This window comes from Corvus hawaiiensis, chromosome 2 (genome assembly GCF_020740725.1).
Source record: "Corvus hawaiiensis isolate bCorHaw1 chromosome 2, bCorHaw1.pri.cur, whole genome shotgun sequence".
NCBI lineage: Eukaryota > Metazoa > Chordata > Aves > Passeriformes > Corvidae > Corvus > Corvus hawaiiensis.
This window is the reverse complement of record NC_063214.1, coordinates 32,698,848-32,714,468: the sequence shown is the minus strand read 5'-3', so window position 1 is coordinate 32,714,468 and position 15,621 is coordinate 32,698,848. Positions and strand designations below refer to the sequence as shown.

Here is a 15,621-nt window from a genome sequence, read left to right as displayed (position 1 = left end):
TGTACAATCACAAAATAATTACAGTAATGTGTTTAAGGATGGTCTCCTATAAGCTTGCTTTCTTTGCTCTTTCTCTGTTCACTCCAAAGCTCATTATAAAAAGTATAATGTGGAAATAAGGGATGGGGGAAAAAACCCAAGCCAGTCTCTGTTTTGCTTTTGAGCCATGTGAAGAATGCCTTCAAAGGTGTTAGTTTATTTTATATATGTTGTTTAGTTAGGTTATTTGTTCCTCTACACAAAAAATTCAAATGCACCAGGAGTATGGTGGAAGAAAGATTTTTTTTTTTCTGAAATGGGGGAAACAGAGATGGGAAATAAGAGGATAGGGAGCACAGTAAAGCTTTGTCCTTTCTCTCTGCCACTCATCCTTTTTGATTTCAAAGCTATTTTGCCTTTGTTTAATTTCTCATTAAAACTCAGTCTTTCAAGCTTATTTTTCACAGCCCTGGAGACCAGAATCAGAATCTCCACTCACTTCCCACCCTGCTACACCCTTCCCGTACAAACTGGAATTAAAAAAAAAAAAAAAACCCTGCAATTTCAGAATATACAGCCAAACTGAAGTTGCCAACACTGGATACATGTTCTAAGGTGCATCTAAGGAATGGAGGTCATTTCACTGATGCTACCTAGTATTGCACACTTGTTTGTATGGAAGTTGCCATGGAGTTAACTCCTCCATCTTCTACCCATTCCTACCCTCCCATCAGTAGATGATGGTTTCCTCTGTTCATACTTAAATAACTCGTCAAACTGACATAATAGGAACATGCTGGAATTTGTAGGTGACGTGCATTTAAATTGTCTCCTTGTCAAGGTAAGAGCTGGTTTTTTGCTTTTGTTTTCATGAGGCAGAAAAAGAGAAAATTGCCATTTGCCTGGGATTTCTCGATGACCTGAATATATGAGTCCCCAAGGCTGCAGTCCTGTTTTTGGTATACACCCTGTCACTCACAAAGTAGCACAGACAGCCCCCTACTCCTGCACCCCCTGCACTGTGGATCCTCCCGTTGTTAGCCCTGGATGTAGAGTCCATCCACGAGCAGGTCTTCCAGGTGACTTCCAGACTTGAGTGTCTCCAAAAGTTGGCCAGAACCACCCTAATCTCTCCAGAATCAAGTTCCACTAGTTGCCTGACTCCCAGAGACACATGCATACCTGTCTGCCAAGCCGCCTAGTTTAACTACCTGCTTAGCCAGCAAGTAGCTGCTGGCTAGTGTGGCTTTATAGTTCCTAGCAATTACACACCCACTGTGACACCACACATGCATGGACTTTAAGACCTGTAGTCCCACTCCAAAATCATCACCATCTACAGAAAGGTGAATAAGTAGGCTCACCAACCTTTGGATACCAATCATTCCCACACAGAGTGGAAAAAAATATTTTTTCCCCCTCATTTATCTTTTTTTTAATGACTCTTATTCAAGAATTTTAAACTATTAGGTAGCTGCAAAACCCCTTTGTGTAGGACATGACAGTGATGGATGCTTGGCTTTCTGGTCATCTTTGCATTTATTTTTCTGTTAAGGTATTTTCTGTAGTGTTTATCATCAGCTTATTTATGTGCTTATATAAAAAAGATTCATGATGAATGATGACCTGACAGGGCTGATGATAACAATTCTGAGTAGTTTATTTATGCGCTACTACTTTTTTTGCTGTAACTGCTAAAATACAAGAGGGATGAAAAGGATGTGGGAACTCCAAAAATACCTCTTTCTTAGGCTGTTTTTACCCAGCTGTTAGTTTGGCCCCAGTCCTTCAGTTTCCCCCTCAACTCTATCTGCTTTCTCTCTTTCCTTTTTCCCCCTTCCACTCTCCAATCTGCTGCAGCTGTTAGAATTTCATCATTGTCTCCAAATACCACGTTTCTCATTTGCAGCACATCCCCTTCTGTGCTAAGGGAGATGTCATTTGTGTTCATTCTCTGTTTCCCCCATTTCAGGAAAAAAAAAAATCTTTCTTCTACCATACTCCTGGTGCATTTGAATTTTTTGTGCAGAGGAACAAATAACCTAAGTAAACAACATATGCTAAGGGGGATGTCACATGCTTTGCATGTGTATTATTGTCAGATGATCTGCAGCCATAGCAGTTCTTAAACATTTGATTGCAGCAAGGGTCAATTCCTTGGTAAGAGGCACACATAAGATGCATAAATATTGAAGGATGAGGTTTGCAGACTTGCTGGCAGAAAGTGGTTGCACCTTTTTGTTCTCATGTTCTGCTTTTCAGATGCCTTTGCCCTGTAGTTAGCCTTATCAGCATTTGATTTAACACTGGATGCCAGCATATTTATTCCTTTTGGCAGTTTTAGTGCCATGTCACTCACTGACTGTCACAGTTGTATCATATTAGATGGCTTATCCTAAAAAGCTATTTCAGGTATGAAACCACTGCTCATTCTAATATACTTTATCTGTATATCTGTTGGGGTTTTTTTCCAGCTGATTTTTAGGTTTGTGTGCACTTTGAATCAATGGCTTTTGTGAATTTCTTTCTGCTCACTGTCTTCATTTCTGCCTGATACCGATTTTGCACTTACTCTGGCTTTCCCAAAAAATCCCTGGTAGTGCCCTTGCTCTTTCCTTACAGTCCTCCATAATTAGAGTCTCTGATGGAGTCCTGCAGGTTTGGCAGGGCATCCTAATTTGGACTTGGGGGTCAGCTTGGAGTTCTGAGTTACTCTTAGCTTGGTTCTATCTTCCTCCCACAAACTGGCCTAAAATAGATGTTAATTACAGTGTTTCTTTGCTACCCTCTGGTTCTCTTTAAGAGAGGTCCTTACTCTCCTCAGGCTACAATGCCTGTAGATTTAACTTACTGGACCACTGGGAGGAGAAACTTATTCCAGGGAACAGAATAGACCTTCAAGTCCAAATGGGTTTGTACCTGCACATGTAGTCCACATGTGTGTATCTATGTGCCAAAATAAACCATGTGACCTTGGATGTACAGAATGAAGTCATGGAACATCTGTGCTCACTGATGCAAAGCTTCTGTTTGTACTGAAAGCACCATGCCATTATATATTGCCTCATTTCTACATTGGATGCATATTGTGAATTCTGTTGTGCAAATACAACCTTATTTTGTGCAGTCTAAGACAGTTTAAAGCAAAATACTTCTCTCTGGACTTGTCGTCTTCTATTCTTCCCTCTCAAAAAATGCCAAGGGCATTTGCACAACACTTTTGACATTTCCAGGTATTTTTCTTTTTTCTGTCATGTTTGTTTCATTAAATCCTTTGTAAAGAGACAGTGGATGCAACTCCTTTTGCAGTGTTAGTTCTCTGTATAATGCATGGGCTCAGGACACTTTCCAGTCTCTCTGCCCCCAGCCTATCCTGGTGCATAGTGTTATTCCTCTTCAGGTGCAAGACTTCACATTTCCTTTTGTCACTTTTCATGAGGTTCCTGTGAGCCCGTATCTCCAGCCTGTCAAGGTCCCTGTGAATGGTGGTATAACCATCTGGTGTATCAGCCAATCTTCTTGATTTTGTATCGTCAGCAAATTTGTCAAGGGGAGACAATGGCAGTGGCAAATACACCTTCACAAAACTCTCATTTACTTTGGTAGCTCAGAGTGAAAGCAGGATCTTGCCAGGTGACCTAGGGAGAAAGAGTGTTAGCTGGATGCAGTATAACTCCATTGTGTAAAGTTTAAAAAAGTTTTCCTCCGCCACAGGGCTCTTGGATTTCTGTGCTGATGAGGACTGTGTGTGACCTTTCTATGTTTTAATTATTCAGGAAGGATGTCCTACACTACAGAGTGCCTGTTAATAAAAAGTCTGAAATAAATGCTTCAAATGACTACTTTTGGTGCTTACTTTAGATCCTGTAAGTCAAGGAGATCCTAGCTGGAAATCCTTATGAGACTCTAGGAAGCCCTGAGGGGCTGCAGGTGTTATCTCCCAGTTCATAAGTAATGCTCAGCACATTTTGAGTTACAGGAAATGTGATTTTTTTGTAAATATATAGAGATTCATGACTATCTTGGATGGACCTTTCTGTTTCTTACTTTTACTAGTCAGGAGGGACCTGCTCTCTTCAGCAGTCTGCGACTTGTTGGCCACGTGGCTTTGATATGCTCCATGCAGGACAGAATGCCCAGCTCTCCTCCACCTGGTGTTGAATGCTGCTGGTTGAAAATCGCATCTGCTATGGCTAATGCTCACAGTAAGCAGTCCTGAAAGTGCATTTTTACCTTGTGTTTCTTGACCTAGAGGTTCTGGGGAAATCACTTTAAACAACGTGTTTAAACTCTGCAAGCCTTGGTCTGAAAACAGGTGTTCAAAACTGATTGCCAACTTGCTTTGGGGATGTGGACTTAATTGGTTCATTCTGCTAACAATGTTTTTAATGGACTTATCTCTTACAAGTCTCATCAAGTCCTCTCTGCTTTCTCTTGCCAAATAAGTATTCCCTAATAATCCCCAAATCTCTTCCTTCATCTTCATTATTTATTTGCTTGTTTGATAAATAATTTTTTTTCTCCCAGAAGCCTAAACTGACTTACATGTGAGCTGCTCCTTGGCTGAACCACATAGCAGTTGCTGTATGGTGTGCTGTATTTATTAGTGTTCTCTGAAAAATTGCTGGTGCTCCAGAAAATTAGGGCTACACAGTGATGTTCCTGAGGCATGTGAAGGTGTCTTGGGAGAATAACATGAAACAGGTCTTGCATGTCTCTGCTGTGCTAAAACAAGAGGGAAGCAGTTAATTCTGGGCTTCCTGTGTTGTACCAAGCTTCTCATTTCTAAAGCTGTCGAAGAAATTCTTGGCTATTTGCAGGATTATGGGCTGGATTTCCTGTAGAACCCCACACTGCAACTGCCTTCCTACTAGAGTGAAACATTAGTAACTAATAACTGATTCATTTAAACTGTTACCTAGACATTCTGCAGAATTGCTTCCTAAACAATCTGAATAAACATTTTTAATGACGTTATTTTAAAATTCAGTTGATCTAATTTATTTTCCACGAGTGTATCTTTAGAATAGAATAGTCTATTTCAGTTGGAAACTTACTTCAGATAAACTTCTGCTCTGTCAGCATCCTAATGGAGGAATTGCACACAGGATCTGCAGCACCTTTCCCAAGGAAAGAAAAGGAAGGAAATGTAGATTTGCAGATTTTGTCCATGTCACTCACTCACAAATAGGTCCCTGCAGAATAATAAAGAGCTTCAGTGTCATTGACTTTTTTATTTTTTTAGCTAAACAATCACAGGCTTCACATAGTATAAAGGTCCCTCTAGCTGGGTACCATTTTAGGAGACCTCTATATTATATTACATGTTTCTAGCTGCTGGTTCAAATTTCTAAAGTAGGATTTTTCTGATTACAAGCTAAAGTTTGAATTTCCAGCCCCACTGAATCTCCCTCCAAATCTGCTGACTCTGCCAGGCAGACTGATGTTTTACTGGATTTGTTAATGTTCAAGCTACATTCTTACCATTCTTTTCTCACAGGAAAATATCTGTAAATAACTCTGTCTAAAATTTCTTACTCTGCTGGGTTTCCTGTCACTCTCAGGAACTTTAGTGCCTTCTTTATTTTGAGTGTTAGTATATCTCCAAGAATAACCAGCTGAGGGTATGATGATGGATCAGTGCCGTTTGGGTAAGGAAGCGTATGTTGAAATGTGCTTTTCCTACCTTGTTTTAGAGGTACATAGTATCACTTTATCCTTGCATATATTAAGGGAGATTTTTATTTCTAGGTTTTAATCTTAAAGTAGGATTATTGTAACACTAGTTTCTTCCTTTGTTTCCTGCATGAGTCACTGGTTCTGTTAAGGTTTAGTGATTGAATCTCACCCAAAAGCCTTTCGCCCCCACCTCCCCCCCCAGTTCTAAAGTTTTCAACCACAAATGCCAGTATCAAAAATTATATTTATTGTATCAAGAACAAGGAGTCCAGTTTAACTAGGAAAAAGTTGCAAAGCTGTTGCTGAGTATAAAGTTGAATTTAAAGTTTTCTTCCCCTTCAAGACAATTGGACAAATTTATTTAGTCTCATTTCTAGTCTTTTGTCTCATCCCCAAAACTACACTTTGTAGTTCCTTTTGATTCAAAATAGATGCACTAATGAACTCTATCAATAGAGCTATGTTTAGGCCAACATTTTTGAACTTCTGCACTTCTAAAACAAAGACTTCAATATATTTCCCTTTTTTTATGTTAAAAGATTTTGTGAGAAGATTGTGGATAATTGAGAGTTTTACAAATTAACCTTAAGTGTGAATTTCAGGACTTTAAAGCAGACAGATTTCAAAAGTTAGTCAGTATTCTCTGTTTGGACCACTGCCAACCCTCGTTGCACTTGGGAGGTGGGGTTTCTGTGTTTTTCTGAAGAGTTCTTTTGAAACTTTCTCTCAAAAAACCCCGAATCATCTATTTGTTATCCAGTTTCAAAAACTTGATAGAGCATTCGAGAAGTGCTAGGTAGTTCACACTCATCAGGGCCATTATCTTGAATATGTGCTGTCTTTTTGTGACTTTTCAGTCCTTCTAAGGGTTGCCATGGGAGTCAGTCAGCAAACTGGTGAGGACCTTCTACAGCACTGTGCTGGGACGAGGACAAAATGGATTAAACAAGGTTAAACCATGCTTTGGTTTGAGAGAGTTCTGTTGCTCCAGCTTTTAGCTGCAGTGTGGCAGCGTTCCTGCTTGTGTCAGGAGTGTGGTTGGAGCACGAGAGTAGGAAGTGTGCATTACCTGTGCTCTGAGCATGTGAGGAGTTCCCCACAGCTGAGTGCCTGAGCTGGATGGAAGCTTTACCACATTCCTCAGCTCTTGAGAGTGGAACTTTCTGCATTGAAAGGGTGGGATGCCTGTAGCTGATGGAAGCCCCGAGCTTGGCGAGTCATGGTCTTCTTACGAACGGCACCTCGGGAATTTCAGGATCTTTGGGTTTTCTGCTCTCAGTAGACAAGCCTGGTTAGTCAGCTGTATGTAGAGGGGAACGTGTTGTACTTGTACACTCTCCTGTAGCAGGTGGGCAATTATATGCAAGAATGACACAGTAATAAGAACTACAAGCACAAGCTGTTTTAAGGTAAGATCTTCTTGCTCTGGTTGGCTGGCAATTTGGACTTAATTGGAACTTACTTTATTATTCTGATAATTTATATTTAATCTAAATGCATCGTGCTGGCTGATAGGAGTATATTAAATGTAGCAAATCTTCTGCTGGGTAGTCTATAATACAAGACTGTATTACTGACTTTTCAAGAGCTGGCAGGCTTTTTACAGGCCAAATTATCATGCAAAATGTCTGGGAGCATATGATTTATGCCAAAGGTGCTGTAAGATTGCATAAATTTAAGACTTTTATTCTCAACTATTGCATTCATACACTAAAATAATTATAGGGTGCTGATGATGCAGCACCATTTAAGAAAATGAATGACTTAATTTTACTTAAGTCTATTGTTAAAGATAAAACTATGCTACTGTATTAAAAAAAAAAAGAAAAACCCTGCACAAGATGATGAAGTGCTGTCAAGTCATAGATCATAACACTGCAACTGGGAGTTGCTCTCCGTGGAGGAATTGGATTGGTTTAACATCCTTTTTTTAGAGTGTCCTTACATGATCAAACAGTTTATACAATGCTAAAATTTGGTGAGACCTCTGTTGCTGTAAACCTTTCATATTGACTATCCAAGAGTGTGGCCAGCAGTTGGATCTGAACCGACTCGCTGCTAAACCTGCTATAATTATTCATAATCATTGTCTAGGAGTGGGGGTGGGGATATCATTATTTCTGGCACAAAGATGCTGAGAAGCAGGAAATTACTAGGTCTTGTAGTAACCTGATGGTTGGCACTTGAGTGTGAGCACCTACACCATCAAGCTGAACTCAAGACTGCCTGCTTGACCATGTTCTATTTGGAAACCAGCTTCCTGTGTGTGTGGGGGGTATTGTTTGGGCTGTAGGAATCCAGATTACCTTCTGGTTGACTGTAGGAGAACTTGTCTGTCCACTGAGGCATGGGGTTTGTGTGGCCTGCAGGGGAGGGAAGAACTTGACAGGCTATTGGCACAGAAACAGTCAGTTGTGTTGTCCTCACCCTTACAAACAGATTGACTTTTCCAGAAAAGTACTTGGTTTTCCTGATGTGACCTACCAGATGAAAAACATGAGTAAATTATGAAGAAGAACTGAAGGGGGAAAAAAGAAATCCCCACCAAGTTACATCTGCAGTGAAGAACAGCCTGAAGAGGTAACTGAACCAAAGAGCTTGGACAGTCAGTGACAGGACAAAGAAATGATGCTGAGAGATGGCCCATGTCAAGCCCAAATGTGTTCAGCCTGTGTCAAACAGAAGCAGCAGCCATCATTCAGCAGTCCTCAGGTGTCCCAAGTGGAAGCAATGAAGCTGGAGAGGAGAAAGGGTAGGGAAGGATAGATGGTACAGATGTTTTCTTGTACCATTTCTTGACCCCCTGTACTCCCTTACATAAGGACCCTGAGAGCAAATGCGGTGTTAACAAGACAAGTCTGCAGTGCATCACAAGCAGTTGCCCCTTCAGCTGTTTCTCACTCATCATCAACACTGAAATGGGAAACAGGAAAAAGAGCAATGGGAGGGGAGTAATAGCTAAATAGGTAAATAGCTGATGCTATTTACTAGCAGTTCTTTCCAGGTCAGCGTGACACTGACAATCCAAGTCCCAGCCATGCTAGAAATTTTGGTAAGAGCTCAGACATTTAATATTTGAGGTGGCCTTTCCTAGTTTAAGTTGTGATAGATGTATCTTAACAATTTTTATATATTTTTTTGCTTCACATCAATCATCTGGTTTTATTTATCATATTTCCAATTCTGAGTGCTCCAATTGTCTTTTTTAAAAGTAAACCTTGAGTATTTATCTGCCAGAACAGAGTGGCATTGATATAAACTCATATACTGGTGCTCTGTTTTCCCAGCCTTCCAGAAAATTGCTGGTCAGCAATACCTACAGGGAAATATATGGTCTTCAGGTGATTTAAGTGAGGTGTGTGCACTTAAAGGCTTTTGTGGAACTGTGCTGGATTTTTCTAAGATGAATTTAATTCCAGCTCTTATAAAACAAGTGAAGGAACTGCAAAAAGCTTGACAGTTGCAAGAGAGTGACCTATAGTAGGATGATCTCTAAAGAAGGAAGAATGAGCAGCGTCACTTTTTTTTCCTCTCATCTGTGCTGCTTAAAGAAAGCTTGGAAGATTATTTCCATGTTTTTGCCACTTATAACAATAGAAACTCAGATCTGACTGAACATCAAAAGATATTTTCAGTAGTTGGAGAGTAGTGGCATCACAGCTTTCAAATTAATTTTGAAATAAATTATTACTTGAAGATCCCTATCTTTTTTTTTTTCCTTAATGTAATTCAAGCACTTTCTGAATTCATTGAGAATTTTTAAGGATAGAAGAACCACAAGTCCATAGCAGAATTGCCTATTTTCATATATACATATACAGTATATTTTCATATATTCATGTACAGTGAAAAGCAAACTTTATCATTCTGCTATGTCAAACACGTCCAAAAGTCCAAAACCTGTTGAGAAAAATCCTTTTTTTTTGTAGGGCGGCTTTAAGTTCCCCATTTTACGATAAGTGAAATAAAATGGAACTTATGTGGATTAATTTTTTTCCCCCATTATTAATTTAGTTGTTATTCTCTGGGAAAAAATAGATTTGGTGTTAGGTTTGGTGCTAGTTTTGGCAGGGAAATGGGAAATAAGGAAATGGTTTTACTGCTTCTCATCACATAATGAATGGTCCACTGATTAAGAATTGCAATTTCCATGTGTTTTGCATTATGTTAAAACCTCAAAAACTACTTATTAGCTGGTGTAATATTTAATTTAGGATTATGTGAAATTGGATGTGGTTTGAAATCTGGAAATGAGTTAAAACTGTAAAAATTCGTTACATGGTTATATAAGGCTACGTTAATTGTGCTGGAGGCTTAAAGAATAATGTTTTTAAAAACATGCTTTGCATTTAAAATTAGCATTAGGGCAAAGAATCTATTATATGTCGAAGTTTATTTGTTAGTCACTGTGTTGAAGTATAAAAATGGAACTTATCACTGTGTTTCAAGGTTTGGGGTATTTTTAGTTAGGAAGAAACCAAGCTGTTTTTTCTTCTTTTTTTTTTTTTTTTTTCCCTTTCTTTTTTCCCCCTGTTAGTCTACAACTTCATGTGAGGTTGTGTTGGGGTTTAGCCCCAATGATCAGCTAAGTCCCACGCAGCTGCTTGCTCCCCGTGGGATGGTGGAGAGAATGGGAAGTGTAAAAGAGAGAAAACTCATGGGTTGAGATAAAGACAGTTTAATAGGGAAAGCATAGTCTGAGTACTCAAGCAAAGCAAAACAAGGAATCATTCACCACTTCCCATGGGCAGGCAAGTCTTCAGCCCTCCGTGGAACAGTGAGGCTCCATCATAGGTAACAGTGACCGGGGAAGACAAAGGCCATCACTCTGAATATTCCCGCCTTCCTTCTTCTTCCCTGAGCTCTACATACTAAGCAGGACACTATATGGTCTGGGAGATCCCTTGGGTCAGCTGGGGTCAGCTGTCCTGGCTGTGTCCCCTCCCAACTTCTTGTGCACCCACAGCCTCCTTGCTGGTGGGGTGGGGTGAGGAGCAGAGTCTTACTGCTGTGCAAGCACTGCTTAGCAGCTAAAAAAAAGCCAACAAAATATTCTGTGTTATCAGCACTGTTTCCAGCACAAATCCCATACCAGCCCCACACCAGTTACTGTGAAGAAAATTAACTGTACCCCAGCCAAAACCAGCACAGGTGGTGATGAAACAGAAGGAGTTTAAGCTGCAGTGTGAACAGTAGCTTCTCAGAAAATACTGCTGCTGTCAAAGGTAATATCACCCAGTTCTATTCTACACTTTATTTAACAGCAAACCTGGAATACTTGAATATGTCTATCTAATTAAAAATATTTTAATAGCTTGGCAATTTTTAGATCTTAGAAGTTGTCATAACTTGGAATTTTTAGTAATTTCAGTTGAGGTGAAAATATACCTTAAACTTGCAGATGTATCTGATTTACTGAAAGCATTGAGACACAAGGCAGTCATTGTTCATAACATGGGTTCACATGGGGAAAGTGCTGCTTAACCAACTTCCTTTTATGACAAGGTCACCCACCTTGTTGACCAAAGGAAGCCCTTTTTTTTTTTTTTTTTTTTTTTTTTTTTAAATTTTATCAAAGCTTTAGGTTCTTCCTCTCACAGTGTCCTTCTGGATACACTGTCCAGCAGACATCCAGACAAGTTCATAGGACATGGAGTGAGCAAAGGGCTGTCAGGTGGGGCTCACGGGGTTATAGCAAATGGAGTTACATCAGCCTGGCAGTCAGTCACCAGTAGAGTTCCCCATGATTCAGTTTTAAGGCCAGTGCTCTTTAATGTCTTCATAAACTATCTGGGCACTGGAATCAAATGTACCTTAAGGAAGTTTGCTGATGAGGAGGAGCTGTGGGCACCCTCAAGGGCAGGGAGACCTTACAGAGAGATCTGGATAGCCTGGGGAGCTGAACAGTCATCAATCACATAAAATTTAGCAAGGGAAAGTGCCACATTCTCCACCTGGGATGGGACAATCCTGGTCGTCTCTCTGGTCACCAGTGACAGGACACAATGGAATGAAAGTAAATGAAATGAAGCTACGTCGGGGGAAGTTCAGCTTGGACATTAGGAACAGGTTCTTCACTGAGAAGATGGTCAGCCACAGGAACAGGCTCCCCAGGGAAGTGGTCACAGCATCAGATCTGTCAGATTTAAGGAGCATCTAGCTGAAGCTCTTAGTCATATGGTCTAGTTTTAGGCAGTTTTGTGAGGAGCAGGGAATTGGACTTGATGATTGTTATGGGTCCCTTCCAGGCTTAGATAGTCTGAGATTCTAGGATTCATTCTTTTGCCTACTATGTGGAAAATGACATGGCTCTTATGTAAAATGCAGCAACCACCTGCCAAGTTGTTCATAGAATTTTAAAGAATTCATTTTCCTTTCATTACTGTGCACACCTTTGCTTTTTTTGTGTTTTGATTTTAAAATGTGGCTGTCTGCATTCAGCCTTTTGCATTTGAAAGATGAACAAAGATTTGGGATAATGTTAATTCCTGCAAGGTCTGGTGTAAAAGTGCTGAAATATACTTTTTAGCTGCTTTGTGAGGCTTTTGGAGAGCCTGGTTTCCCATTAGGGTTTCAGTTTCAGAATGGAAAAGACACGTGTAGCAAGCAGTCTCTGCATTGCCGTGCTGCAGCAGAATCCCATAAAGTGAGGTATCTGCCTGTAATTCAAAACTTCAAGAGGGATCCAGCTGAAGCAACAAAGGTCCCACTTTTGGCATTTGTGCAGCAGCTGCCTGGGCATTGTGCCATTCATCAGAGGCAATGCACATTCCCTCTCAATCCTGCTGTGATTCCCTTCCTCCCTCCTGTTTCAAATGCTTTCGTAGAGCTGAACAGTGTGAACTTTCATCAGAGGAGGTGAAAGTGGTGTTGCTCATTCTGAACATGCTGGGATTGTTTTCCCAAGTTCAAGTCCCACTGAAGGTTTATTCCTGTTTTTCTCCTCCCATTTGCTCCCTTTTAGCCCTAGAGTTGACTTACTCTTTGGTGTAATTACATGAAAAAAGCTAAGAGCCTTTTCCAGGCAAAGAAAATTAATGTCCTTCTACACTGAGCTGTACTGCATTACCAGTAATCCGGTTATGTTTGGTCCTTTGCAAATGAAGGCCATAAAAGACAAGCAGCTTTGATCCATCTCAGTTACAATTGCCATGATATCCCATCCTTGGAGTCAACGTGGAGTTTTTTCAGCAACAGTTGGTACAGTTTCTGAATGTGGAACTTAATTTTCATTGTTACGTGATGTAAATGATGGTTGGGGAGATTTTAATTACATCATTTTGTAAAAAGCTGTAGCTAAAAACATAAACATCGTCTATCTGTCTTCTGGAAGAAAAAAAATTGAAATAAACCCAAAACTTTGTCATCGTGAAATAAACCTTAGGAACCTCTGCACAAGAGCAGCTGTGAAAGGGAGTACTGGATGGGTGGTCTCTCCATCAGGGAATCTCTCTTTCCCTCTCTTCCCTTTCTCACCACCCCTTGCTCATGCAAGCAGTCTGGTGAGCATTTAGATGAGCTCCTATGGGATAAACCAACTTTCTATTTTAATATATGTTGTGGTAAGATTGTTGTGTTTAAAGCTTGCTTCGGCTGTGTCCCATGTGATCTTGTTGGCCATGTACTGAAGTAAGAGACTGCTGTGATAAAATAGATGTGGAAGTAATGCTGATTATGAGCAGTGATAAATTTTGGTGGTTGAAAGAGCCTCTTTGAGTCACCCCTGCCCAAGAGAAGATTCCACACACAGCACCTTAAAGATAGTTCTCTGAATTGCTCTCCTTCAAATTGTAGAGCACTGCAGCTTGCCTCTTGACCTTCCGCTTAAACCCATTCTTCCACGGTGTTCAAGGGAAAAAATTCCAGGAGGACAGATGACTTGTATGTAATAATCTATAATAGTTTCTCCATGTCCATATCACTCTTTGCACCCAGCCCAGGTGGTAGGGTCTGAAAGCTGTTGCCAGCTGATAACTTTCTGGTGGGCTGTGAGAAATGAGCTCCCAGACTGGACTTAGAGAGTAGAGACTCACCGTGGAGGAGAAATGCTGTTTTGCTGCCTAGTACCTATTTGCAGTGTCAGCAGAGGTGCTGATGCAGAAAGAGACCCAGGAGACTGAATTCCTTCGGACTTACGTGGCCCAAAAATAACTCTGTGTGTTTCAGAAAGGACTGTAAAGGTTTACAAATAGACTTGGTACAAACACTACAATTTTGTTCTCACATAACAAGGTGTAAAAAGCAAATATAGTAATAAGGATAAACTATACTGGGTTTGCATACTAAGTAGGAAAGAAAGAGTAATGCTAAGGCTGCCAAAGTTTAGCACTGACAAGAAGCTAAAAGCAAGGGGAGCTTGTGGTGGTGGCTGCTGTGACACCAGGGAAAAGACAGCCTTGGCACAGGTTGCCTGAGAAAGGTGCAGAGCCTCCAGCCATGGAGGCTTTTAGGAACGTGTATTGTGCAAGCTACTTAGATGGAGAGCACAGTCCTGGACAGTGAGTAGGTATTTCTGCAATTTTTGTGAGGTCTGGCAGACATGAAATGTTTCCCACAGAACTATGAGAGGTATTCTTTTTTTTCCCTCTGCTGGTCTCTTGGGAAGCAGTTACAGGCTGTCTCTACTGTTTCCCAGCTGTGACTGTGGCACAAAGCATCTGGCAGAGCTGGAACTGGGATACAGCTTCCTGCTGAGCAGATGTCTGTATATGTTGATACTGCTTTTGGAGGGATGGGGGTACTAAATGAGTGGTTGAGCCTTACTTGGCTGTGAGTCCGGTTCTGTGAAAGTTAAGGGAACAATGGGATTAAGGTGCATGACTGGTCAATTGCCTGCTGTGGATTCAGTGTGAAGCTACCCTAACATGCCATCCCATTGTCTTCAAGGGGAGTATGCTGCACCATACAGCCAAGGAGCACCTATTTTGCTTTTTCCTCATTGTTCAGTTGTAATTAATGTGCACTGTTTAAACTCTGCTCTGAAGACAGCCTGCTGTGACATTACTGTGATATTGGAGTGTTTCATAAAATTTTAGGACTTAATTTTTCAGAGCTCTTGGCTGAGGGAAAGTGAAGGGTTGCCATTTCTCCATTTTAATGCATAGGAGTTGGACACAATGAAGTTCAGAAAGCTTTTCATTTCTGGCTGCCCAGTTTTAGACCCTGTATTTTTTCAGGACACTTTGTGTTAAATAACAGCCTGTGTTCATGGTGCACGTCCCACTGTAGTTTTAAGTGCATGGCCATTCTGCCTGCAGAGCAACCTTGGTCTGAAGAAAAACAACTAAGATCCAAGGAATGTGATTAGTAGGAACATGGCTATGTGAGGAATTTTGCTATGCATTGGAAAAAGCTGTGGTAAATGCAAGGATCATGTTGGATTTCAAGGACAGGAGTTGACTGGCTTGACATTTAGAGCATTGTTCCTGGCCTTCTCCCTTGCAGGACCTGTGTCCTCAAGTGTTACATGATTATGTCCTTCCATAAAGGCAGCAACCTCTAACTGTGAATTATTTCCTTAAATACTTCCCATTTTTCATGGTGGTGTTCACTCAGATGAGCAAGAGTATATGGAGAAAGTGAAAAGTATATGTAAGTATATGGAGTTAGTGAAAAGTCTAACACCCTGTTCTGATCAGAGCTGAGCTCTCTAGGCTTCAAATGTGAAAGATCATATCAAATGATGAGAACAACAAGTCGTTACAGCATGGGCAGCATGATTCCCATTTTCTGTAAATGGAAACAGAAAGCTGCAATTCTATTGCCAGTAGAGTGGGAGAACTGGGATGAAGATATATATCAGTGTTCCTATGATGTATGTGTAGCCTGTATGTTCATAACTTATTCGAGGATGTGACCTTCAAAATAGTTATGCACTTGACTATGCAAGGTTTGTTTTGATTCATTTTAGTTTTGCAGGAGGGCTACATCTAGGAATATATTTTTTTCAAATGTGATCACCTC

The 15,621-nt window shown here is 40.6% G+C and overlaps 1 protein-coding gene across 4 annotated transcripts in view; it reads left to right on the top strand.

Moving 5' to 3' along the window:
* Positions 1-15,621, top strand: part of TSPAN9 (tetraspanin 9) — a 172,064-nt gene that overhangs the window by 37,523 nt on the left and 118,920 nt on the right. For 2 of the 4 annotated variants that reach the window (XM_048294237.1, XM_048294235.1), the window contains one exon: positions 4,036-4,184. The exons of the other annotated variants lie outside the window; for them this stretch is intronic. In XM_048294237.1, the coding sequence (XP_048150194.1) occupies positions 4,100-4,184 (85 nt within the window). In that variant the 5' untranslated portion in view covers positions 4,036-4,099. The remainder of the gene's footprint in view (positions 1-4,035; positions 4,185-15,621) is intronic. 4 annotated transcript variants of the gene reach the window in all.